Here is a 24,944-nt window from a genome sequence, read left to right as displayed (position 1 = left end):
AGTTTCAAACATTATACCAACTTACACTCATACGAATTTTACTAAATTCACATTTTTAAAAAGTTAATCCTGGGTTTTATAGCATGACAACAATGCAGATTAATTTCTGAAGACACAAGACATATTTTATCAATCCATATAATCCTTCTTTCAGAGTTCTTTAGCAGTTATTGAGGTTATCTATCAAAAACTGCAATCAACAACTTAGATACTATAAATAATACAAGTTTTACTGAAACATGAAGAATACTTGCTTCCATATGGCTAATCATTTCTCTGAAAATCTTACTGCAATATGTGGTATTTCTTGTCTCCCAGGTTTCTCCAGTACCTCCCACGGAAAAGAGTCTTCCACTTTTCTGAAGGGATATTGGCAAAAGTTAATTATAGGAGAAAAGTTTCAGCAAGACAGATGACTAAAGGTAACGGAGAAGACCCAAAAACTGGAAGTAGGATGGAACGCATTCAACAAGGTGTCCGGAAACGTACCCTTTTGGCAAAAAAAAAAGTGCAGAGCATAACAAAGGATGATGTTAAAAGTTATTTATTGAGGAATGCCTTTGTGCTCTTCACCGTTGTTGCTGTGATTCTTGGTGAGTAATTTGTTCAGTAGGAATATTCTGTTCTCCAGTGCATTTGACAGTGACAATTTGCCTGGGCAATTTGCATTACAAATGAGATCTCAAATTCTTCTGCACTGATAAGCATGTTCTGGCTTTGAGAGTCTTGGCTTTGACAGCTGCACGTTGAAGTTTAAGGAAGAACCATTTTAACTATTCTAGTATGCCTAAGGAGAATTTGGGTGGAGAAAAATCAGTTGGTTTATGTCTTCTTCTCTTGAAGAATTATATACAGTAAATGAATTGAATGTTTTCAATGAAATCTTTTTCTACCAAAGCAAGCTGCTGCAAAATGCTCTGTATGTAATTTATTTACCTAATCTACCAAAAAATAACACCCTGCAAATGACAAACAGATCTCAATGAATTAAATTGAGTGACATTTCTAAGCAAAGATATATATTGGAGCCCCAGTGGTTTTGGTTTTCCCCATATAAATGCAAAACAAGCTTATGGTCTCTCACTCACAATCTTACACATGCATCTTTCAGTTGCAATTGGGGCAACAATGGCAATGTTAGTCGTTCAAAAGACTTCAAGATAGTGCCTGAATACACGCCTTCTTAGAGTATATTGAGAGGAATCCAGAACATCAAACAGCATTTAGATTCGGAATGCACCAAAATGTAAATTTAAAATATTGCCACACATTTAGAAAGAGAATCTTCCAAGAAAAATTTACAATTTTTAAAACAAATTTTCTTTTATATAATTACAGTACCACTTTCGATATTTTTCCCTTAACTACAGATTTTCTAAATGACACCATATGTTTCATGAAACACCATTCTTTTAGTGTGAGCAAGAACATTATGGCTTTACTGTACCACTTTAAGTTTTATTTTCTAATTAGTTGAAAATAAAAGTGAATCTGCTTCTGAAAACCCAAATATCAGCACTTAAAAGTAAAGGTTTATATCCTGCTCCTGGGTAGGCCCTAATGTCCTTGTTAATGCTGTTCCATATAAATCTGCTTGCTATTTTTCTATAATTTTTCAGGAATTAAAATTTTAGGGCTTTACCATTATTGTTGCTTGATGCTACATCTGCAGGATTATTTTAAATTTATTTCAGGTTTGATGGTCCTTTTCTGGGAGACAATAATACTAATTTACATATTGATAAACTGAAGTACTTTGTTGCTATAACAGAATTTCAGCCTGTTGATATTTGTCAACAGTATTTGATCACAAGTGAAGAATTTAAGCATTTTATCTACAATAATCAGGAAGACCAGAACTAAATAAGCAGGTTTTGAAACACTGCCCAATCTCAAGTGAATGCAGTTTTATTATTGACAGTTACCAGTCAATACTGGGCAAGACCAGTGTGCTATTGCAGTTTCTTTACTGTCATCTAACTCCAGTGTGATTCCCATAAATCTGGCAAAGTGGGAGCAGAAATGTAGGCTGGACAAGTTTTTTTACTGTTTGCATGTTCCAATTAGTTTTAGATAATTAGTAACAAATGTCTGCCCACAGCTCCACTAGCACCTACAGCAGTGTCAAAGCATCAGTAAGGCTGGAACCCAAGTTGTAGAACTAATGAAAATGTGCAGACTTGGATGAGCCATCTGCTCCAATTCTGCTAATGAACCTATAGATGTATCTGGTGTAATATGTAGAAAAAAGTCTTCTCATTCCTATCATGGAATACTTCAGAATTTTTTCACATTTGGTGTTTGTGGTGTAATTTTACAGTACATATACATTAGAACAGGAAATTCACACTTGGTAGCTTATAAAAAGATTTTTCTGGAGAGTCTTTTGCTGTCATAGAAATATTCAAAAGTAGGGAACAGTTGTCTAAAGAATTTGGAGGTGGTTAAATTCCACCTGTCTAGTTTGCAAGGACTAATCGTTATCACCTCTTGGTTGTATGGTGGTCTGTGAAAAATCAGATGGATCCCTTTCCTCGCAGACTGCAATCAACATTGTGAAATTAACCTGCCAATTAGCACCACTGACTGTCTCATCAGAGATGCTTGCATGTGAGTGTAGTGTAGGTGGAAACCTAGCTATGCGCAGGCCAGGGTTGAATCATTTACAAGAAACGATGTTTAATGCTCTCTGTAATCGAAACAAACAGATACATCAGTTATTAGGACTGTCAGTCCAGCAATTTTCATAAAGACTAAACTCAGGAAAAGCAAAATTTTAGCCTTAAAGAGAGCAATGTTTCTTCAGAAACATTTATTTCAGGCCTCTTTTGTCAAGGTACTGACATGAAAAAGCCTGTTTAATAGAGCATTTCTGACTGCTTTGCTGGCAGGATTGATGCTGGTTAAGGGGTTAAGATCATTTTTCTTAGGCCCAGTTACAGGACTTTATAATGGACACTTGAGTTTGCATCTGTGGAGACTTGCGCTTTGTTACAAAGTGGGTAGCTGCAACATGCATTTGTTTGTGGTGCCTACTGATATTTTGCAGACAGAGTAGAGATTTTCTGGCATTCACATGATAAGGAGAAATACAGCCATTCACCCCAACTTCTGCCGTTACTCTGATTCTGAAATGAATTCTAACCTGAATAGCTTTTACAATACAAAGCCAATTAATCTTTGAAAGCCTAATGAAGTTGCAAGGAGCTATAATTCATGTTGAGAATTACTTGGAACTATTCTCTCTTTCCCCAAAACCTCATGAAAGGCCCTTCTGACTTCACATTCTGCATAGATAGGATCTGTATAGCACATTGTCATTATCATTGTTGTTGCTATTTTTAGTGAATAAACTGCTTTCAGGCTCTTTGAAAAACTTCAGGAAAAGCGTGGTGAGTAGGTAAGTTATGAAGCAATTTTCTGATTCTTCTGGTACACCTAGAAATATGAATTTCCTGCAGTGGATCTTGGCAAGAGCCAATAGCTGAGAACAGTTATGTGAGGTGAATTTGGGAAGCAGACCACTGGTAAATTCAGTGTCAGGATGACCACGAGCAATTTAAGGTAGGCTAGGGGTCATGGTGGCTCATGGAAAATCTGCAGGAAGTCTTACGAACTTTGAAGTGCTAGCCAAATTACTGGCAAAATCTCAGGCTGTGCCCTCTCTCCCACGCTACTTAGCTCCATCATCCTGTCCCCAAAATGCCTTCCTTTCAGATACTCTTCCTTCAGTGGACTGTCTTGATTCCCTACTTACCTCCCAGTTTTAAGAAAGGCCGCAAGGAGTCCAGACTTTACTCTGGCAGGAGTCCTAAATGCCAAAGAATCTCCTGTGGATTCTGAGCTTGTACTGAAGGAAAGATCAAGACACACAGAGCTGCTGAGCAGAGATCCTAAGAAGCTGTTCACAGAGAAATACTGTTTTAATTGAGGGAATAAGTAAAATAGAGGAAGGTTGTGGAGCAAGTACTATAAAACTCAGTTTCTGCATAGTTATGAAATCACTATAGCTCCTAATGTTTAGATGAAATCCTTTGTACGCTGCCAAAGTCATATGCTGCAGTTGTCCACGTGGACATTCAAGGGGAACAGAGATAGAACCAGTTGTGTTTTCTGGCTACCTGTCCACCTGAGGGAGCATAGGAGTGGCTCTGTCGTCGAGCCCAGTCTTCTGTAGTTGCAGGCAGTCTCACAATAAGAGATGAAATGTAGGCAGGCCCAAACATCTGTTCTACAACAGCATGCACCATATAGATTCCAAAGATTCCAAAACTTTCCAACATCTTTAAAAAAAAAACAGGCCAAACTGGTTGAAAGCACAGGAAGAGGGCAGGAGAGATGAAAGCATAGCAATGTTCCTGTTTCCTTGAAAAAAGCAAAGAGCTAAATAAAGACTGAAGATGATCCTTCATAATACAGAAGGAAAAAAAAAAACCAAACCCACCAAACCCCTAAAACATCTGAACAGTGAAAAGCTGGGCAGGGTAGCAGATTCTCTTATATCAACACACTCCTTTAAATGAGTTCTAAGAAGTACAAGTCTGTAATATGCAGGTGGAATTCTGGGTAACACTCACAAAAACCAGCAGTCTCTTGTGTGCGGAAGTGACATCTTCTCTGCTATGGCAGATCCTCTGTGTCTACTGAAGAATGAGGTTGACATACCCAGAGAAGGGTATTTGACCCCATTGCACACTGATAATGAACACGATGACAATGCCTAAGGCAGCTTTGGTAAAATTTACATGAGAACAAACAAAAGATCCATCACTATGGGGGAAACAGCTGTGGGAAGTGAGACCTGCATGAGAGACTATGTTAAAACATAAAGAAAGAAATGTGATACCAGACAAAAGATGAAGACATATACAAGAAAATCAAGATAGTTTGGGGACAGTGAAGGATTGTTTAATTCTATGTATGCTCATGTATGATGCTATGTATGCTATGTATGATCTCAGAGGCTGTCTCTGTGCCAGTGCTCCCCTAAATAACCTGCACAGCCAATTGCTTTCTCACTGAGTGAAAAAACTTTCCTAAGTCATATTCTGAAAAAAATTGCTAACCAAATCCTTTAATCTTTTTTTAAGAAAACTTTATGATTTGGGGAAAAACAAACAAACAAACAAAACATAAACAGACACTCTAAGATCCAGAGTAACATTTAAAATTCAAAAGATTATCTTTTTCAAAAAGGAGAAAAAGTGTAGAAATATAGGGAACTTCAATTCTGCTACTAAGTAACGGGTCAGACTGTGAAATATGAACAGTACACTAGTTTAGCAGTTACCATCAAAATAAAGCTACATTTGTGTATTATCACTATCTGATTTTCTTACTGTACAGTCTGGTGTAACTGTCATACATGACACAGGGTAACAACAATAAATGTGGCTACTTTGTGAATCACAGTTGTGCATTCTGGAGTCAGCAGCTGTGTATATAAGCACTTAAAGGTATAGCGCTTAATATAGACTCACTACCTTCTCGTTTACTCTAAATTGTCGTTCTATGATTCTGTGAATTCAGGGGACTTGCAAAGTGGTGCTCAAAAGTAGTATGTCTGAGTGGTCATAAAACAATCCAGAGAAACATATATTCCTTGCACTCTTCATACAGCTTGTGAAAAAGAAGGTGAGATTCTCAAAATTCTGAATACAAATTAAATTTAAATTTATTTTTGTAATGCCACTTCTCACAAAGCAGATTTCAAGCCTGTCCTGGGTGGAATGCAAGACAGTAACCGCATGGGACGTTTAGGATGTTTGTGTGGTTTCTCAGAGATTTTACAAGAGAATTCCCTGAATGCCAGTAGAATATGGCAATCACGCTATCGAAAGATGTGTTACAACAGAAACAGTGGTCATCTCAAAGACCATAAAGAATTTTTTTTGTGTGTATCATCAAAAAGGGACTAAAAAGACATTTCTGCATTAAATGAGCTAGTGTTAGGGTTGCCAGTCATTTCTACTTTTCAATAGATAGGCACTGTAGTTACTATGGTGACTGCAAGGCAGTACAAAGTCATAAGCAAGGTATCAATGATTTGTGTGCTGAGTAAATGTTTAAGATTGTTAGATCTTTACTAGCACCATAGCTATTGTAAACCTAGAATGAGTTGTCATCTGTACTGGAATGCTTTTGAGTTGGCCACAGTGAAGGTGTGGTGAAAATAGTATGATCTGTTCGTAAATTCTGAAAAATTTCATTCATGTGGCTTAAATTTCTCAGTTTCTTGAAATCATAGAATCATAGAATCATAGAATAGTGACAGTTGGAAAGGACCTTAAGATCGTCTAGTTCCACCCCCCCTGCCATGGACAGGGACACCTCTCACTAAACCATCCAACACAAGGCTTCATCCAACCTGGCCTTGAACACCGTCAGGGATGGAGCACTCACAGCTTCCCTGGGCAACCCGTTCCAGTGCTTCAGCACCCTCACAGTAAAGAACTTCATCCTTATAGCCAATCTAAACTTCCCCTGTTTAAGTTTGAACCCGTTACTGCTTGTCCTACCACTGCAGTCCCTAATGAAGAGTCCCTCCCCAGCATCCACAGAGTCACCCTTCAGACACTGGAGGGCTGCTATGAGGTCTCCACGCAGCCTTCTCTTCTCCAGTCTGAACAGCCCCAACTTCCTCAGCCTGTCTTCATACGGGAGGTGCTCCAGTCCCCTGATCATCCTCGTGGCCTCCTCTGGACTTGTTCCAGCAGTTCCATGTCCTTTTTATGTTGAGGACACCAGAACTGCACACAATGCTCCAGGTGAGGTCTCAGGAGAGCAGAGTAGAGGGGCAGGATCACCTCCTTCGACCTGCTGGTCACGCTTCCTTTGTTGCAGCCCAGGGTACGGGTGGCTTTCTTGTCTGCGAAAGCACACTGAAACTGGCTCATGTTTCTCATTGACCAGCACCCCCAAGTCCTTCTCTGCAGGGCTGCTCTGAATCTCTTCTCTGCCCAACCTGTAGCTGTGCCTGGGATTGCTCCGACCCAGCTGTAGGACCTTGCACTTGTCATGGTTAAACATAAGTTTGGCATCAGCCCCCCTCACAAGTGTGTCAAGGTCCCTCTGGATGGCATCCCTTCCCTCCAGCATATCAACCGAACCACACAGCTTGGTGTCATCGCCAGACTTGCTGAGGGCGCCCTCAATCTCATTGGCCGTGCCACCGACAAAGATGTTGACCAAGACCAGTCCCAACACCGAACCCTGAGGGACACCAATCGTTACTGTTTTCCGGCTGGGCATTAAAACTGGCAATAACCAAACATCTAAAAAGTTTTCAGGGATCATATGATACTGAAGAAAAAATATTTTTATAAAATACTTATGTTTTTATGTGTGTTAAGATAATGCGCATTTGGAAAACCATACATAAAGATCTGAAAGAGAACTAAAAGAAATCAGATGTTCTGGATATTAGTAAGACTGCTAAAAATGTAAGATAAATGCAGGCATTGTGATAATTTACTGTAGCATTGACTTTTAGATTAGCAGCTGAGAGATACTGACTTCTTTATTTTTCCATGCCTTGTTAAAAAAATCAGATATTCTGGTACAACCAGCTGCATAAAATAAACCATGTAGTCACATTACTTGTGCATATCCTCTGTCTGTCCTCCAAATTTATTTTGTTTACATTCCTTTCAAATATTCATTTCATTCAGATTTTCAGATTTTCAATTGAATTTTCAGATTACAATTTAGTAATCCCCTCACTACAAGAGAGACATTGAGGTGCTGGAGTGGGTGCAGAGAAGGGCAACAGAGCTGGTGAAGCATCTGGAGCACAAGTGTGATGAGTGAACAGGTGAGGGAACTGGGAGTATTTAGTCTGGAGAAGAGAAGGCTCAGGGGGGACCTTAACATTCTGTACAACTGCCTGAAAGGAGGCTAGAGTGAGGTAGGGTCAGCCTCTTCTCCCCAGTCACAACTCGTGGGACAAGAGGAAATGGCCTCAAGCTGCACCAGGGGAGGTTTACTCTTGATATTAGGAAAAAAATTATTCACCTAAAAGGTTTGTCAAGCATTGGAACAGGCTGTCCAGGGAAGCAGTTGAGTTGCCGTCCCTTGAGGTATTTGAAGGACATATAGATGTGCACTTAGAGACATGGTTTAGTGATGGACTTGGCAGTGCTATGTTGATGGTTGGACTTGATAATCTTAAAAGTCTTTTCTGACCTAAACAATTCTATGATTCTTTGTTATTTAGGATATTTTGTCATATATTTGTTTCTCAGCATATTACAGTTCAGTTCGACTGGAGCTTTGGAACAACAAGGCAATGCAAGTGGAACATAAAAATAAAGTAATAGTAAGGAGCTAAAAGATGTCTTCCTCAATACCAGTTTCTCCAGCTGTGTCATTCTTAGTATATGCTATGGTGTTGACAATGTATCTTAGGAAACTAATAGGCTCCTGACCAAGGAGTTTTAAATTACTGATACAACAAAAATAAATGGTGTGGAATAGGGAAGAAAATATGCAAAATAGGTAAAGAACAAACGAAATTATTCTAAAGGAATTTTATTAAGAACTGGATTATTGTGTCAACCCATCAGACTTGAAGTTGTACTGACAGTTTGTACTTTTAATCCACAGGAGGAAACCATGGGTTTTTTTAACCTCATGGGGTTTTTAAACTTTTTTAAACTTTTAAACTTTTTCAAACTTTTTCGAACTTTTTTAAACTTTTTAAACTTTTTTAAACTTTTAAAAATCCATACAAAATGAATCTACTTTGAAGATAAATTTTATAAGGCATTTTTTTAACAAACAGGAAAATCATAGGTCCAGTGAACTGTGCAGCAGTGAAAAGGAGAACAGTTAAAAGCAGGAAAAGAGGCAAGGAAATCAAGAACTGGATATCAGTAGAATCAGGAGGGTAGCAAAGTGTCACTGTTAGTTATATTTTGTGGTTGTTCTCTGGTATCTGTTCTCTTAGCAGCAGTTATATTTACCTTTTGAATTCTTGTTAAATTCTATACATCGAAGAAACGCATTTTCTTGCTTGAGATTTGATGTATTTCCCGTTGGTACAGATAGAAGATTATAAATGGAAATCAGCTTGACAGTTACAAAGTGTGTGTTTGGTTTTCACCATTTAACTTGGCATAACTGCAAATTTATTTATTAAAAAAAAGTTCTAAAACATGGAGCTGAAATGTTAAGTGTTATTTACACTGAAGCATAAGATGATCCCTCACACTGGCTCTAGTAATTGCTGTGGCTTTATCATTCACAAGGACTGAATTAAAAAAAAAGTAAATAAAATTGCCTTTGTATCGCAGGACTAATAACCATGGAATTCCTGAGGATACTAACCAAAGGCAGTTGTTAAATAATGCTGCTGCATATATTTTGACGTCTTTTAAAATCATTTTTACTTGGGAATACATACATTAAACAAACATAGATATACCATCTAGTCTTTCAGAGCCTAAAATGTAAGAAAATGAAGAGACATGGAATCCAAATCTCAGAGCTGGGTGTTTTTCTAGGGCATGAGTGAAAGCTATGAGACTCAGAAGACCGCAGAAGTCCACAAGCTAAGCATGTAACTGCCTAAAACTTGCCAGGAGAAAAAACAAGCAAAAAACCAGGTTTGCATTCTTACTCCTACTCCTGTCTGAGTAAGTTAGGACCATGCCAGATATTTTTACCCAGTCAAGATCGAGAAGCACAGGAGCGCTCACCTTGGAAATGGTGTCAGCAGTGCTTGAGGAATTGGCTTACCCTTTTCCTTTCAAAAGCCAAGTAACAGGAGGATGGAATTCCACCATTACTTTCAAAGTTCTGTCATCAGGCAGAAGGAAATGCAGTACTTCTAAAAGCAAATACATATGCCAAGACAGCAAAAGTTGGCAGGATGTTAAAACATGGCTAAAATACTCATCTGTAAGAGGGAACCCCTCTCAGGCTATGAAGTATTCCTTTCAGCAAGAATAAGAACTTGAGGCATGCAAAATCCAGGTAGTTTTCTGCATGTGTCAGTCACATTCAGTTTCTAGATCCGCAAGACTGCTCCTGGAATTAGGCAAATAGATGTCTAAGTCATGTCAGTTCTGAGAAAACCACAAATAGAACAGTGGAGTGAGGGGTCTTCCAAAACAAACAAAGTGCCCGTTAACTTCATAGATTTCCAGAACTAAGCCTTTTTTATCTAGAGGGACTTTGCAGGTCACGGTTTGGACTCAGGTACTTATTATATAATTAAATATTGTTCCAGGTGCCAGTTTCCCTTTTCCATTTTTAGTGACCTTTAAGATAGGAAAATTCTGCCTCTCTGAATAACACTTAATGGTGAGAAGAGAGGTATTGTAAGCTATATGGAAGCTATATTTAAATTAGTCCTTGTATGCTTGTGTATGCTACAATGAGTTAACTCACAAGAAGTCAGGTGTGAGTCCTCTTTTTAATCAGCTGAAATTAAGCACTTCTGGAAGTTTATGTGCTGAAAGAGGCTGTCTGACTAGAAAGCTGAACAGATTGAAAGCTCAAATTAAGAATAGTTTCACAGTCATATTGAAGCTTTTAGGGATGGAGTAGCTCCAGTAATAAAATCAAAGAGCTAGGGAATGAAAGCATCCTATCTTTTAAAAAAGATGATAATATAATTCCAGGAATTTTAGTAATGAACTGATTTCCTTATTAGAAGTATTCACTGAATGATGGATTAAACACAAATCAAATATTGGGATAATACTTACACTTGGTATGACAAAAGTTTTGTATTCTACAACAGGAAATGCATGCTGCCAGTCTGTCCAGGTTTTCATGTGTCAGCAGAATACTGGATAAAAAAGGTTCTTTAAAATCTTATAACAAAATCTGCCATGTGAATTATGTTGTATGACCCAAACAGTTCTGGCATAGGCATATCTTGATTCAACAAAATACTTAATGCTCAGTGGCAAACATCTCAGTTACGGATTTAGACTATCAGCACTAGGCTAAATTAACAGGTGGTTTTGTAGGAATGAAAAGTTGGGCTATTTCCATAGACATGTGAATGCATAATTTGAATGCCCTACAGATAATGGTGTAAAACTGCATATCAAGGAAGAGAAGCTTACAATGAACTGTTTTGTAGTGTATGTCTGAGGTGGATTTTAAACAAAGCAAATAAAGGCAATTATCGGGGCCTAACTTAAGGCTCTCTGTTAGACTACACTGGAATTTCTTCAGAGCAGAGCTCTGTTTTCTGAGCATGTTCACACAAAGTTCTTGGCACTGAGGGATCTCAGTCTCATTGACTGTGATTCCTCAGTTTTACAATACTGTAAAAAAGAAAGTAATACAGATGGACAGCTGAAACTGTAGTAGAGAAAAACAGAATTAGGTGCTGTTAAAGACTATGTCAGCTTCCAGCTGAGGAAAAACAGGGAAAAAAAGAAATTTAAAGGCAAGAATGAAACTATATAAACTTTAAGAGGGCAGCTCTCTTATTAGTTGGGAACTATTCTTTATGAGAGTAAAAGCATTAACATCAGTTAAGAAGGTGAAGCAGCAAAGTAAACCCAGGAATGAAAAAAACCAGTAAATTTATAAATCACTAAGTAGCATCAGAATTCTAAATAATACTTCACGAAATATATGTATCATTAATGTCTGATCGTTTATATATATAATAAGAAAAAAAAATCCTGAATTTTGATGTAATTATTTGTTATTTTGTGCATTAAAATTATTTTTTTCCTATAGCTCAGTCTAATAAGAGTACATAAATTACGAGTAGTTTGTCTTTCAATAAAGTCTTTTGTCTGAGGATGGAATCAGGAATAATGTCCCTATTCCATGAAGAATGATCTGCTTCAGTGGAGCAGTGAAAACCCTTCTTCATTCCAAATCCTCTACAATCCTTCAATTGCTTGTCTTATAAATAACAACAGGGAAATCAAATATTAGAAATAAATACAGAAACAGTTCAAGGAAAACAGGGAAACATAAGAAAAAATTAAAGGCAAACAAGCAGAAGTTGGATAAAATGAGAACAATCTTTTGGACATGTTCTCAAAGGAAGAAAATTACCTCCTGATTGGGGAAGAAAGGCAAATGAACAAAATAACCTCAGAGAGAATGGAAAAAAAAATGTATGGGTGTAACACCGGAGCCAGTGAGTAGCAAAGGACAGATTTCACTGTTTTTTAAAAAGCTTTTTGATAAAACTCAGATGCTGCTATATCCCCAGATTCAATACAGGAAGTGTCCTGGCTTAGGCAGTACCTCATAAAAAATGTGATTCTTCTCATTCCTTAGTTCCATCAGTTCTTCTTTACAGCTTTGGACTCCCCATTCCAATTGCATGCTTTCTGTACACAAGATACATGGAGGAGCTGCTGTGTCTGCAAGTAGAGAGAATGGGCAACTGCCCAGCTATAGTTATAAGGATGTTTCAGGAGTTCAGGCACCTGCAGAGTTAGTGGAAGGCAGAGGCTTTGAGTGTCGTACTTCTGAACTGTGAATTACATGCCTATGTGTCTATGTTAATGTAGCTTTAAATGCCCATAAAATGTGTTAATATTATTAAATGCTTCTGGATCTTTTGTAACTGTAAAAGTAGTTGTAACTCGATAGAGATGTTATAAATCTGGTGTGACTTTTGTGGAAGGTAATAGCTCTCACTGGATAAGGTGAATCTTCAGGGTCAGGTTCAGGAGGCAGGTGCTCCTGAGGCACAGTGACTGCAGCACTGCAGGTCTGTCTCTCTTCAGTATAGCTGATTGCACCATGGCACTATTGTGACCCCTCAGGCTGACAAGAAGTTCAGTGTGAGCCAGCAGTGTGTGCTTGAAGCACAGAAAGCCAGCCATGTGCTGGGCTGCATCAAAAGGAGTGTGGCCAGCATGTCGAGAGGGGTGATTCTCCCCCTCTAACATAAGAAATATATGGAACTGTTGAAGGGAGTCTAGAGGAGGGCCACAAAGATGATCAGAGGGCTTGAGCACCTCTCCTGTGAAGACAGGCTGAAAGAGCTGGCATTGTTCAGCCTGGAGAATATAAGGCTCTGAGCAGACCTTTTTGCAGTTTCCAGTGCCTAAAGGGGCTACAAGAAATCTGGAGAGAGACTTTTTACAAGGGCATATAGTGATAGGACAAGGAGGAATGGCTTTAAATTATTAAAGGGTAAGTTTAGATTAGATGCTAGGAAGTGTAGGATGCTAGGAGGCACTGGCATAGGTTGCCCAGAGAAGCTGTGGCTGCTTCATCCCTGGTAGTGTTCAAGGCCAGGTTGGATGGGGCTTGGAGCAACCTGTTCTAGTGGAAGTTGTCACTGTCCGTGGCAGGGGTTGGAACTGAATGGCCTTTAAAGTCCCTTCCAACCCAAGCTGTTCTATGATTTTGTGATTCTATGGTATGATTGGGATCTCTTGGATACCTACCTCTTCTACAGTACTTCTCCCATGACTCCCCTCATGGTATCTCTCAAGCAAAACAAAGGTAGCTATTTGTGCCTAAATCAAGCCATATTCCACTTCGGTATAGCCACCTATTAGAACTACTCGGCAGTACAAGTCCTTAATCTCTCTACTGCATTGGCAGCATACAATTAAGAGAGAAGTGAGATATCACACAAAAATATATACACCTTTACATGTGGATTCTCTGCTGGGTCTCTTATCAGGTGAGAGCTGTAGAGGAGTAACAGCTGGTTTATTAAGCCAATTGATGCTTGGTCTTTTAAAGGTCTGAAACAGAGAAGCAAGTTCATATCTAAATCATTTGCTCTAAATTCAGTCTTAAAAGAGAATTAAAGGAATTTTAAGCTATCTTCAAACTTTAATTTTGGATTCTTTTAGGAAGAGTAACTGATAAAGTTGCTTAAGGGTACATTTCTGTGCTTGATTAATGAAGCCCTACCTGTGTCCCTGGGCTCGTATTTCAACCCTAAAATGTTTGCTTTCCTCCCTTGCCATTACATCACCACCATCATCTAGCACAGCAGTAAATCTGTCCAGGGAAATAATTTGTCAAAAAACTAACCCAGTAAAAAATAGTTCCTCCCTGGTTTAGCAGCCAAATGATCTCATCCCAGTACCTGGCAAGTACAAGTGCATTGAAGTACAGATTTCAAGTTTGATTAGTCTGGAAAGAAGGAGGCTGAGGGGTGACCTCTGCTTCCTGAGGAGGGAATGTGGAGAAGAAGGTGCTGAGCTCTGCTCCCTGGTACCCAGTGACAGGGCACATGGGAATGGTTCAAAGCTGCACCAGCAGTGGTTTAAACTGGATACCAGGAAGCATTTTTTTTACCAAGAGGGATGTCAAACACTGGAATAGGTTTCCTGGAGAGGTTGTTGATGCCCCAAGCCTGTCAGTGTTAAAGGGGCATTTGGACAATGCGTTTATTAACATGCTTTAACTTTTGGTTGCTCCTGAAGTGGTCAGGCAGTTGGACTAGATGATTGTTGTAGGTCCCTTCTACTGTGATGACTGTGTAACATAAGAAGCAGTTCTCAAATGATAAAGAGCCGTAAGTCTGTAGTGATCCTAAATTAAATTAATTGAGTCAAAAGGTAGCTAGTTAGCTACTAATCAGTAATTAGTGCAACAAGAGGTAATCTTTACAATAGAATTAGTAAAAATAATGGAAAAATCACACATAAAATAAAAAGACTGCTGCAGTATTTAGGAATTTAATATGTAGGTTAGGTATCTAGTATTTAGGTTCAACAAAATGTTTTCAAAGGGAACATACATCCCATCCTATATAAAGAAAACCAGAAAGTAAGAAAGAACAGGTGATATGCAAGGTGGGGGGAGGAAAAGTGAGAGTGAGGAGAAGGTTCAATATAATATTGTGGGAAAAAATAAATTATGAAAATCAAAAGCATGCAAGTGAATTGGTTAGTCTGTGGTTCTCATGGCAAGCAAAGAAAGAGATTAAGAGCAATTGTGTTTTTTTTCGGGAGCTGGAAGTATTTCTTATCACTAGAGGAGTTACTTACCTGTTTGTTTCAAGTACATACAGTTGTGGCCTTATCTGAAATTGGTTGTTAGAAGAAAAGGTGTCAGAACAAAATGGTAAATTAAGCAAAGGCAAATGACCCGAAGAACAAAAGCATTCATTCCAGAGCTCTGCAGGAACATAAGAATGAAATGGCTGGGCAGCTAACAAAAATACACAATGCACCATCAAATTTGTAGGAGCCCAAGTCTCTTGGTGGCTCTAGACTAATTTCTGCTATAGAAAAAAATGTTATTTGCTTGCTGGTTACAAGTTTTTCTAGAAGAGTACTATTTACAGCTATTACTTTATCGCACCATTTCACCTACTTTAAGGTATACTTTTCCAGTTTTTATGAATTTTATATTTCATGCTAGAAAAGAAAAAATAAGTCTTTATCAATAACCTGCTGAAGGTTATTGATAAACACCTCATGTAACAGTACTTTGAGATTTACTGGCAAAAAGCAGAAGTGTATGTAAATCTGACTGGTGTGTTCTGTTTGAGCTGGCAAGCACTAGTATAGAAAAGATATTTCTTGCCCTTTCGTTAATACACCACCTAGTATTTTCCTCTTGAAATAGCTTAAGTAATTTTTTATCAATTAAAAAGTAAACCTGCTGGATGTTCTACTTTCTGCATGAAAATACAGCGGAGAGCATGGAGATTGTAAAAAGTATTATCTCCAGATAAAGGTATGGTCACACTCGTGTGTTTCTGAAATAAGACAGAGACCAGAGGCTCATAAGGTTTAATTTAAAAAAAAAACAAACAAGACTTCACTTATGTAAGGAAAATACTGCTACTGTTCACTTTAAAACACCATGCCTATTAGGAGATTCCTTATTCTCTTAAAATTATGAATTATTTGAAGTAGTGAAAAAATCCACAATCTGCTGTATTAATCTTTTATATCTAATTCTTCTAAGAATGTCAAAGAGGAGAGTAGTCTTAAGCTTTCCTAAAGTCCTTGAAATAGCATTTAGATCTGGGTAAAACTCTATCTCTCCTTCCTCTTTGAAGAACTGTGATTTGGTTTCTTTTACTGATATGCTGTTTTAAACCTATGTGTAGATATGCAACCTGTTTTATTTATGCAACACAAAGGATCATGTGAAAGAGCTCTCTACCATTGTGAGAGCAAGACATTCCAAATACAGTTAAGAACTTAATTTTCTTCATGGAGGATTTTAAAGTTCATTTTAAAACTCAATTTGCAAAATTATAAGTTGATGATACTGTGATAGATCACTACAATAATATTAAAAAAAAACCCACCCAACCAAAAACGAATAAATATCTCCATAACACAGCTATTCCTAAAAACTGAGTATTACAGAAGCATTTTTGTCTTGTTCCTTCAAACCCTGATTTTAATGCTCACTTCATCACATTTTTATGTTGATCCATTTAAGAAATTTTATATAGAAGTTTGTATGCTTCTTAGCAATTGCAGGTATACCCTACCTTTTAAAGCCTGACCTCAAGACTTTATTTTTCCTTTCTGGTATTGCAGCATCTAGAAGTTAAAATCCTAGGACATTCATCAATGTTTTCCTGTCTTAGGAATAAACAATCCCAAATCGTATCTGCTATTTTTGCCATTTCCATCCCATTCTTGTCGCTGTTAGAATTATTTTCACCTCCTGCTACTTTTGAATTTAACATCATCTCTTCACTTTATTCATACAAACAGAATATTTTTTGAACATCTACATTGGTAGAAAAATGTAATAAAATTGTGTAGCCCCAGGATTGTTCTGATTGTCCTCAGGATTATCTACAAATCAACTTTTCCATAAATTTGGCTATATCACTGACAAGAACACCTGAAAAATCTTTTTATAACATAATCTGATTTGCTTCTTCATAGTGAACTGTATAAATCATTCAGCAGTATGGTTCTGTTATACAGCTATACACACGTATAGAATAAATCTCCTTAACTTAAACAAGCACTACTGATTTTTATCCAGAAAAAATCTAACAAATTCTGTTGAGAAATCTACACTTCCCTGCAGTGCAGAAATGGTGCACCATTTACCATTTGAGAAGTCAGGCTCTGATAGCGTTGATTAGTTGTTCTTTTCTGTTACAAAGGGTAGACAGAAACCTGCACAACAGGTTGTGGGAACTTGTTTCACATAAGGCTTTGTTTCATTACAATTTTCAGAATTAATCAGAAACTTGAAACTTCTACTGAGAAAGGCCAGCTCCAGTGTTTAATTCTCTCAGTCTTGATTGGGGAGGGTGCTAAGCACTGCAATTCTTACCACACACAAAGACATGGATGATTGTTGAAATACCACACACCTTCCAAAGATTTAGTACCTCTTCTGGGGTGTTACTTCCCAATTTTATTTTGATACTTTGTCGTTGTGTCTATCTTTAAATCATCATTGTATGCTGTTATCTCACTATTTTAAAAACTGCGAATGCTGGTTCTGAGAAGTGAATTCAAGTAAGTCAAAGCTACCTTTCCAAGTTTTACTTTTCTGTTTCAAGTTCATGATTTTTCTTAATAAAACTTTGTCAGATAGGATGTAATACCCAGTATCTAGGTATTTAAACTCAGAACCAAAAATAAAGTTTAATCTCCATATACTCTAAGATCAAGAGACACTGGTAAAATCATGCTGTTCTGTTCTTATCCGTTCAATGCTTTCATTGTCACACATACAATGAGGAAATAACTTGCTGAGATCCTTTACTGAGCCTCACTATGTGAAGACATTTTCAGAAACATCAGTAATAGCAATCACTACTACATCTATATTACAAGCAGGGAAAATGAGTCAGAGAAAGGTTCTTACGTCTTAGGCATAACTGCATAGAAATTAATAGCAGTGATAAGATTAAGGCTGAAGAATTACTAACTATTGGGTGTTGACCCAATTCACCACAATACACTACCAGGCACATTTTTTCCACATCGCAGAAATTCTTTTTGTAAACTGCAGTGCTGGGCAACCCTGTAATTATGCAGAGAGCATTTTCACACACACAAAAAAAAGAAAAAGCAGTAATTTTTGGCTCAACAGGCTTACTTGAAACTTCAGAAACTTATTCTCACTATGAATAATATTAATTCAAACAGCCATTTACTCAGGCCCTGATTCTCTCTTAGGCCTCTTTGTAGTGCTTGAACAGTAGTTGACCAGATAATCGAGCCCTTATAGTATAGCATAAGGACTAGTTCTTATAGTAGCCTCAGAAACCCTTACTAACTTCAGTGAGGCTTTGTACTAGTGCAGACATTAATTCATGTGGAACTAATTGCAGGACTGTGGCCTAAGAAACTGGTCTAACTCTATTTGCTTGTTACCCAGTTGTCAAAATGCAGTGCTCATTAAATGCAGAAACAAAGGGTCCAGATGGATTCTTTATATCTGAGAAATGTGTTCCCCATATAAAAAGAAGATAATGAGTAACACTGCTGTGGAATTTAAAACCTTATTGGAAAGAAAGGAAAGTCTAAGGCAGGTCTTTTAATCAAGAATAGTTCAGAGTCCCTTTCTCTATATATTTTATGATCTACTTTTACCTAAAAAATATTTTATGCACTTGGACTACCTGAGTCTTCTTACAACATGAATGAGACTTACATGTTTTGTAGTTCCCTTGCTTTTTTCCACAGAGTGAACTCCATGCTTGGTTCCAATTGTACTCTAATTACTTTTCTCCTGTCCTGTAACACTGAGATTTTCTGTCCTACACAAGACATTTCTGGACTCCTCTAACTTAACCAGCCTGCATGATCAGACAGTCAGGACTCATTAACATGAGAGTTACAGATATTTCCTTACATCAGCAGATGGCAATAAGCTAGTGTGGGAGTCATAACAGCGTATTTTAGCTAGTAAAATGTGGCATGAAGATACTGTCTGCTGTATGGATGTGCCAATCTAAAATCTGTTTTTTTAAAAAAGCGCAAAACCACAAAGTGATTAAGAATTGGAACTGACATTTTCCGAAAGTGTTTAATGTTACAGCAGTTCTAGGATGTACCCAAGTGCTAATAGGATCTAGATGTGAGCGTGAATGCTCTGCTGCCTAACATCACTGAGGATTCAGTTTCATGGAAAGTTTTAGAAAACTGAAGTGTGTCTATCTACCAAAAAGGGCAGTCCCACTCTTCTCCAAGCCACAATTCTACCTATTCCCTGTGAAGGTACCAACACTTGTGCAGCCATGCGAACAAATTACCTCAGGGAATTGACCTAGCTTTAAATTAACCCAGAAAAATAAATTATTTTTGCAGAATGATCAGTTCTCTGATTCAACTTTCTATACAGCCACAGTCAAAACAAATACCAGTGCTAGACAGTGGTGAAGAATATGGAGTCATTAATGGGAAGGAGAGATAGTTGAGCTGCACGATCTGTATAGTTAAAATGTGTTGCCTGGCTGGATATAGAAGACATACATCAGATAGACACAAAACCATTTTTTAGTAAATTGCAACTATTTATGTAAATTAACCAAATACTAAACTGAATAAGCAAATAAAGCGTTTGGTGCCAAGTACAGGACAAAATATACAAAGTTCTAGCTGAGTGATTTAGGTTGCCACACATCAGCTCATCTGTAGATTCCATTTGTAAATATAACTCAAGCACCATTTATCTGTTGCCAGCAAGATAAATGGATCCACTCCCTTGCTCCACTCCCTCAGGCACTGAAACCCACCACTTGATTATCCAACAAGACCTTCCAACCCTGATTAGCTGCTTCTTTGCAAGTGCTTGTGTTTCTGAATGTAGGCATGTGTAAAACTACTAACCTTCTCATGCTGTTTTGCTGTGTAAAGACCAAACCACAAGAGGATTCTCAAATATGTCTGCAAAGGTTATCTCACCCAATCTCAAGCTCATCTACAGGGTTAGGTCCCACAGTGTAAACAGGCATGGACAAGACTTCTGAAGGTTGGTAGCTAGTATGTATATGCATTGCAAATATGATTACACTCACAATCCCAGAATTCAAAGCACTTGGCTGCAGTAGCGGGAGCTGTTATCTTTTCATTAATGCTTAAGATATATCTTTGCCATTAATGCAGATTTGAAAAAATAGCAGCACAAATAAACTCATGATTCTGTTACAGTGAAAAATAATGTAATGGTTTTATCAAGAATCATCCTAATAGTAGCTGATATTTGAGAGAACAAATCAGGAGTGCAATCTGGGACACTGCATGTTACAATCAGGTATGCCAAGTAAGTGCTATGCAGACATTCATGTTCAGAAGTTACTACTACTTTAGAAGAGTAAGTCATGATATCTTTTCCCTCTCTTTAGGTGTAATTCTTGGATTTTCTCTCCGGTCATATAAGATGAGCTATCGGGAAGTCAAGTACTTTTCATTTCCAGGAGAACTACTTATGAGAATGCTGCAAATGCTGGTCCTACCACTAATTGTGTCCAGTTTAGTCACAGGTAAGAAATAAAAAAGAAACTTTCTTTTTTTGTTCTTTAAATAATTTGATAAAAATGCACACACCAAATCATAATAAATGAACTTTCCATGTCCTAAAAGTGTTCTAACCTCCAGAAGGAGATACATTTACTCTTGCTGTTTTAGAGGCAATATAACAAGAGGTTTGAATTGATATACAAAGAAAGCAATTCCAAGGCAAACTAACAGGACAAGTTACTATATGTAGCTTCTATGAAGGTGACTCTGTACTCTTCTTTTTTCTCTTAATTTCTGAATAGATATTTCCTTCACAGCGTCATATTGTTATCACAGATAATGTATCTCAGAAAAATACTTCCAGGACCAAAGAAAGTTTAAACTACGAATTGTGAGCCTGGGTAACCCATGCCTGTAAACCCAGATCGGCAAAACATCTATCTCCCAATCTTTTATAAGAGATTAGAAAAAATAGGTGATAGATGGATAGATTGGATAGTTTGGAAGAGACTTCATTCCGTCAGTTCTGTTAAATTCCATCAATTCCATTGCTGTTTTCTGGTCAGCAGCTCTATTATATTTCAAGCCGTCTTTACTAAGTTGTCCCTTGAGTTAGAAATACAATAATTAATTTCTTATGATGATATGTGCTTTGTCATTCCACCTAAGTTTCATAGAAAATCTCTCAGATCTTTTATGAATGTTCAGAATGTATCTGTGATGTATTTATTGTATTTATTATAGAAAAGAATTGTATTAATTAAAGAAAAGAAAGCATGGACATTGGTTTATCAGTACAACAGTGGTACAGCTTGGAGAGCTTAATTAAACCACACACTGTGCAGTCTTATGTTCTAAACACCTTAAACACTCCTTAATTGTCAGCAGGTCCAGAGACTATAAGCTCTTCTTCATTTCATTAATTCTCAAGTACTTTAATACTAAGATCTCTTCTTACAAATGCAAGTGAACATAGACACAATCTTCACAAACCCCAAAGACAGTATATATGTATATAAGCTGTTAATACAACAGCAGCAAACTAGGGTATTCACAGCTAAAAAATCATTTGCCTTCACATATTTCAAGGAGAAAGTAGTTTGTTTCTATGCACACATATTATGCAGATACTGAAAGTTTAATGAACACTGAAACCAGAGAGACATTTATAAATCTTGTTGGGAAAACAATTACATGTTTAATTCCCAGCAAGTGTATAATTCTATTATATGTCATATCTCCTTGCTGCTTTCGTGTCCGTTTCACATGCAGAACTCCTCAGGTTGGCTGCACACTGATAGAAGAACCACTTAAAATAGAAAAGGAGAGACAGTCACCCTTTTTCAGTTTCACCTTTCAGTTTCAGCGCTGCTCCATTTTTGGAGAACCTCCAAAGTTTCTTGTAATTGTATCCATACTGGTTCTCTGAGAGAACTCAAGGTGAAGCAGGAAATCAGGTTGATCATTCTACACAAGGATTTGAATTCCCTTTAAAAATTCTAGGTGCAGACATTTTGTCCAGGAAAATCAGCAAAACCACCTCAGAGTCACAAACATTCACAAGGAGCTGGCCTAGTGATAAACCATGCTCATCTGCTGTATTGCCAGGTCTCAGCAGAGTTTGTGAAATACCAGAACAGTGAGTTTTCAGTTAATTCTATTCTGAGAAGAATCATCAGTCTCTGGATTTAAACAATTCCTTTCATTTTGATGGTTTTTATCCCCCTTTAAGACCTTTGGAGTCCTTTATCCTTTTTTATGCCTCTTTTCATAACAATAATTTCCCTTATTATATAAAGTTTTTGCAAAGAGAAATCTTACCTATAAGATTCATCTTATTAGCATACCAGTGCCTTGTAATATTAAGTGGACTATTCTTAGAGTTCCTTTTTGAATTAGAGATGGTAATTTGCAAGCTGAAAACATTTTAAACTTCTTTAGCTGAGCAATGAACAATCAGAGAAAACTCTATGAAATTCACAAATGGCAGATTTCGTAATTTTAAAAGTATCATTAAAAGCAACAGAACTGTGTCTTTTTTCACGGGATTAAAAGCAATTTGCTAGTTGTTGCTTAAAACTGGAAAAAACTTTTCTACACTGAACAATACCTCATGCAGTGTACGAATTTTTGTATTTTTTTTTTTTTTGCTTTTACATATTTGCTGCAGAACTGTCATACTCAAGTAGAAATACAGGTATAATTGAATATCTAAATAATAAAGAGCGGTATGTAACTTTTACAGGTGTACTACTGCGCTATTTAATAGAAGCTATTGGCTTCTCTTTTTTTACACATTACTGGATAATTCTTTATGCTTCTCAAGCCAGTCTTAAGTTATTCTTGGCATCCATGAGCCAAACCTGGTATTTCCTGTATTTTGTTTGGCAAAGTAAAGTGGGTGCTTCTTATCTAACCTCAGAAGGATTCCTCCAGGGTCTTGAACACTGATAATATAATTGCTTCTTCCAACTGTGAATGATCTGAACAAATACTTACTTTGTTGACAGGAATGAACATGTGTCCTAGATATGATATTCTAGGTTTCCATTTGTATATATGTAAGTGTGCTCAATTTAACTGGTAATGACATTATCAGCACATATGGTCTCTGAAGTACTAGAAATAAGCTGGGGATAGTTATATTCCTTTGCAAATTTTGTGAATGTCCAAGAAATTAGAACAAAACCAAATTAATAATCCTATGAGCTATAGGCTGTTATATAAATGAAAGATAAATAGAGAAACTGAAGAATTCTGCTATACAGCTAAACAGTTCTGACAGTTATTCACAGAATCTCAGGGAAATAAACTTATAAAAGGTCAAAACTTTCAAAAGTCAACCCAGTCATATTTCTCTATAGGCTCTTTTGGTACTTTCATCAAAGAAGCAATGCAGAAGCACATTCACAAGTTTTTACTCACATTCACCTTATGGCTTATCATTACTGCATGTTGCTCAAGCAGGTATGCACTTTTCTCTATGAGATTTTATCATCTGATGTGTATGTTACCCAGCATGTACTAACATCTGCTTTGGCGAAAACAGAGTTTATTTGCATACCTTTCACCGTCTTTTACTGTTTATAGGAAAAACGTTTATACGAATATCAGTAGTCTTTATCTTTTGTGGTTTACATACAAATCCAGCTGCGTATTCTGTGGTTGCTGGTCTTCATTCTGTACAGTCTTTCAAATAGGAGAACTCCTAAATTGTTATTCCCAATCAGTATGTGTTACAAAGTCAAAGGCAAAAATTGAAGCACAGCATATGGGAGGCAGCGTAAATAACCACAGAAACTGGTGAAATTCCCATGGATTATTTCATTCACAAATCTGACCTGAATACAAAAACAGGCTGACAATTTTGCTCCATCTCTGTTTTGAATTTGCAGGAATTATAGGATTTAAAAATGTTTATTTTAACATAAATGAAACTGGGAAAGAGAAAGGGAATGCAGAAAGAGTGAAACAGGGAAGTCCACTGGCTCACTGAAGAATGCACAGCAATAATAGAAACAAGCAAAGATACCAACTATGAATACCAATACGGTGCATTGTGCATTAGATTATAATGCTTATCCAAACTTTTAGTGGGAGTAACAGTAATATGGTACAAATGAATCTTAATCACACACCACTGTGTAGCAGGAAAAGAAGATCAGCATTTTTCATTTTAACAGTTATAGTGTCCTCTATTAACATCTTAATAACAGTAAACATAAAGGGCCAGAATTCTGAATTTGTTCATCCTAAACCCCTCACATCAGAGAACACATTAGGAAGGTCTCATAACAAGACATGTGCATCACCTCCTCGGAAAAGTGTCGGGGATATATCCTTTGTCTAGGTTTGTGGAAGAAGGAGCTATAATGCAGGAAGTCTCTAGGTAGCTCCAGTGTTCTCTCTGCTCGCTGACAAGTCTATTGTGTAAAAATGGCTATCACTTATGAGGTCCCAGGTGCTGTCTCATATCAGCCACAAATGTTTATGGTAATTTCAACAGATAGAAAGTCTCTCATTCAGCAGGAGTCCAGAGAGGGGAACAAATGGTATGGAGCCAGATTATCCTTCTAATAGGAGGAAAAGGAGGGGTCAGCAGTAATTCCTTTTAGTTCATTCTGGCAGAATGGACTTATAACCAGCACCTGTGCAACATCTTGTGTATTCACAATAAAGCCGAAAGCCAAGAATATTAACAAAAGTCAGTCTTCTGTGTTTCGTTTTAAGAAATGCAGCATTCCTGATTCAGTTCATATAGTTCATACATGAAAACTGAGATACAATTAGGCTGTTATTTAATTTGAACATCCAAAAATTTTTTCCACAAATAAAGGAAAACTCATGTTTTGATTTGTGTGTGTCCAAAACCAAGTCTGGCTGAAAATGTGGGCATGCAAGTTATTAAGTTTGTAGAGATCCAGCCACCTTGCAAACAGGATTTTCTGTAGGGATAAAGAAACAATTGAAGAAATATTACAAGTGTTGATTCATGTTCTGTAAGAGTTTCTTCTCAAGCTAGCATCTAAATGGCAGATTCAGCAGCAAAAAATGCACAAACGTGAAACTTTGAACACATAACTG

The 24,944-nt window shown here is 37.3% G+C and overlaps 1 protein-coding gene across 4 annotated transcripts in view; it reads left to right on the top strand.

Annotated features, from left to right (window-relative positions):
* Nucleotides 1–412: 412 nt before the first annotated feature.
* The window catches only part of SLC1A3 (solute carrier family 1 member 3), a 57,836-nt gene continuing 33,304 nt past the window's right edge, over nucleotides 413–24,944 (top strand). For 3 of the 4 annotated variants that reach the window (XM_065661609.1, XM_065661607.1, XM_065661605.1), the window contains exons 1-2: nucleotides 413–593; nucleotides 20,246–20,383. In XM_065661609.1, coding sequence (XP_065517681.1) covers nucleotides 413–593; nucleotides 20,246–20,383 — 319 coding nt within the window. The remainder of the gene's footprint in view (nucleotides 594–20,245; nucleotides 20,384–24,944) is intronic. The other variant, XM_065661608.1, reaches the window with a different exon arrangement.

Source organism: Lathamus discolor, chromosome Z, assembly GCF_037157495.1.
Source record: "Lathamus discolor isolate bLatDis1 chromosome Z, bLatDis1.hap1, whole genome shotgun sequence".
Classification (NCBI taxonomy): domain Eukaryota; kingdom Metazoa; phylum Chordata; class Aves; order Psittaciformes; family Psittacidae; genus Lathamus; species Lathamus discolor.
Note: the sequence above shows the minus strand (reverse complement) of the source record. Positions and strands in the feature narration are given on the sequence as shown.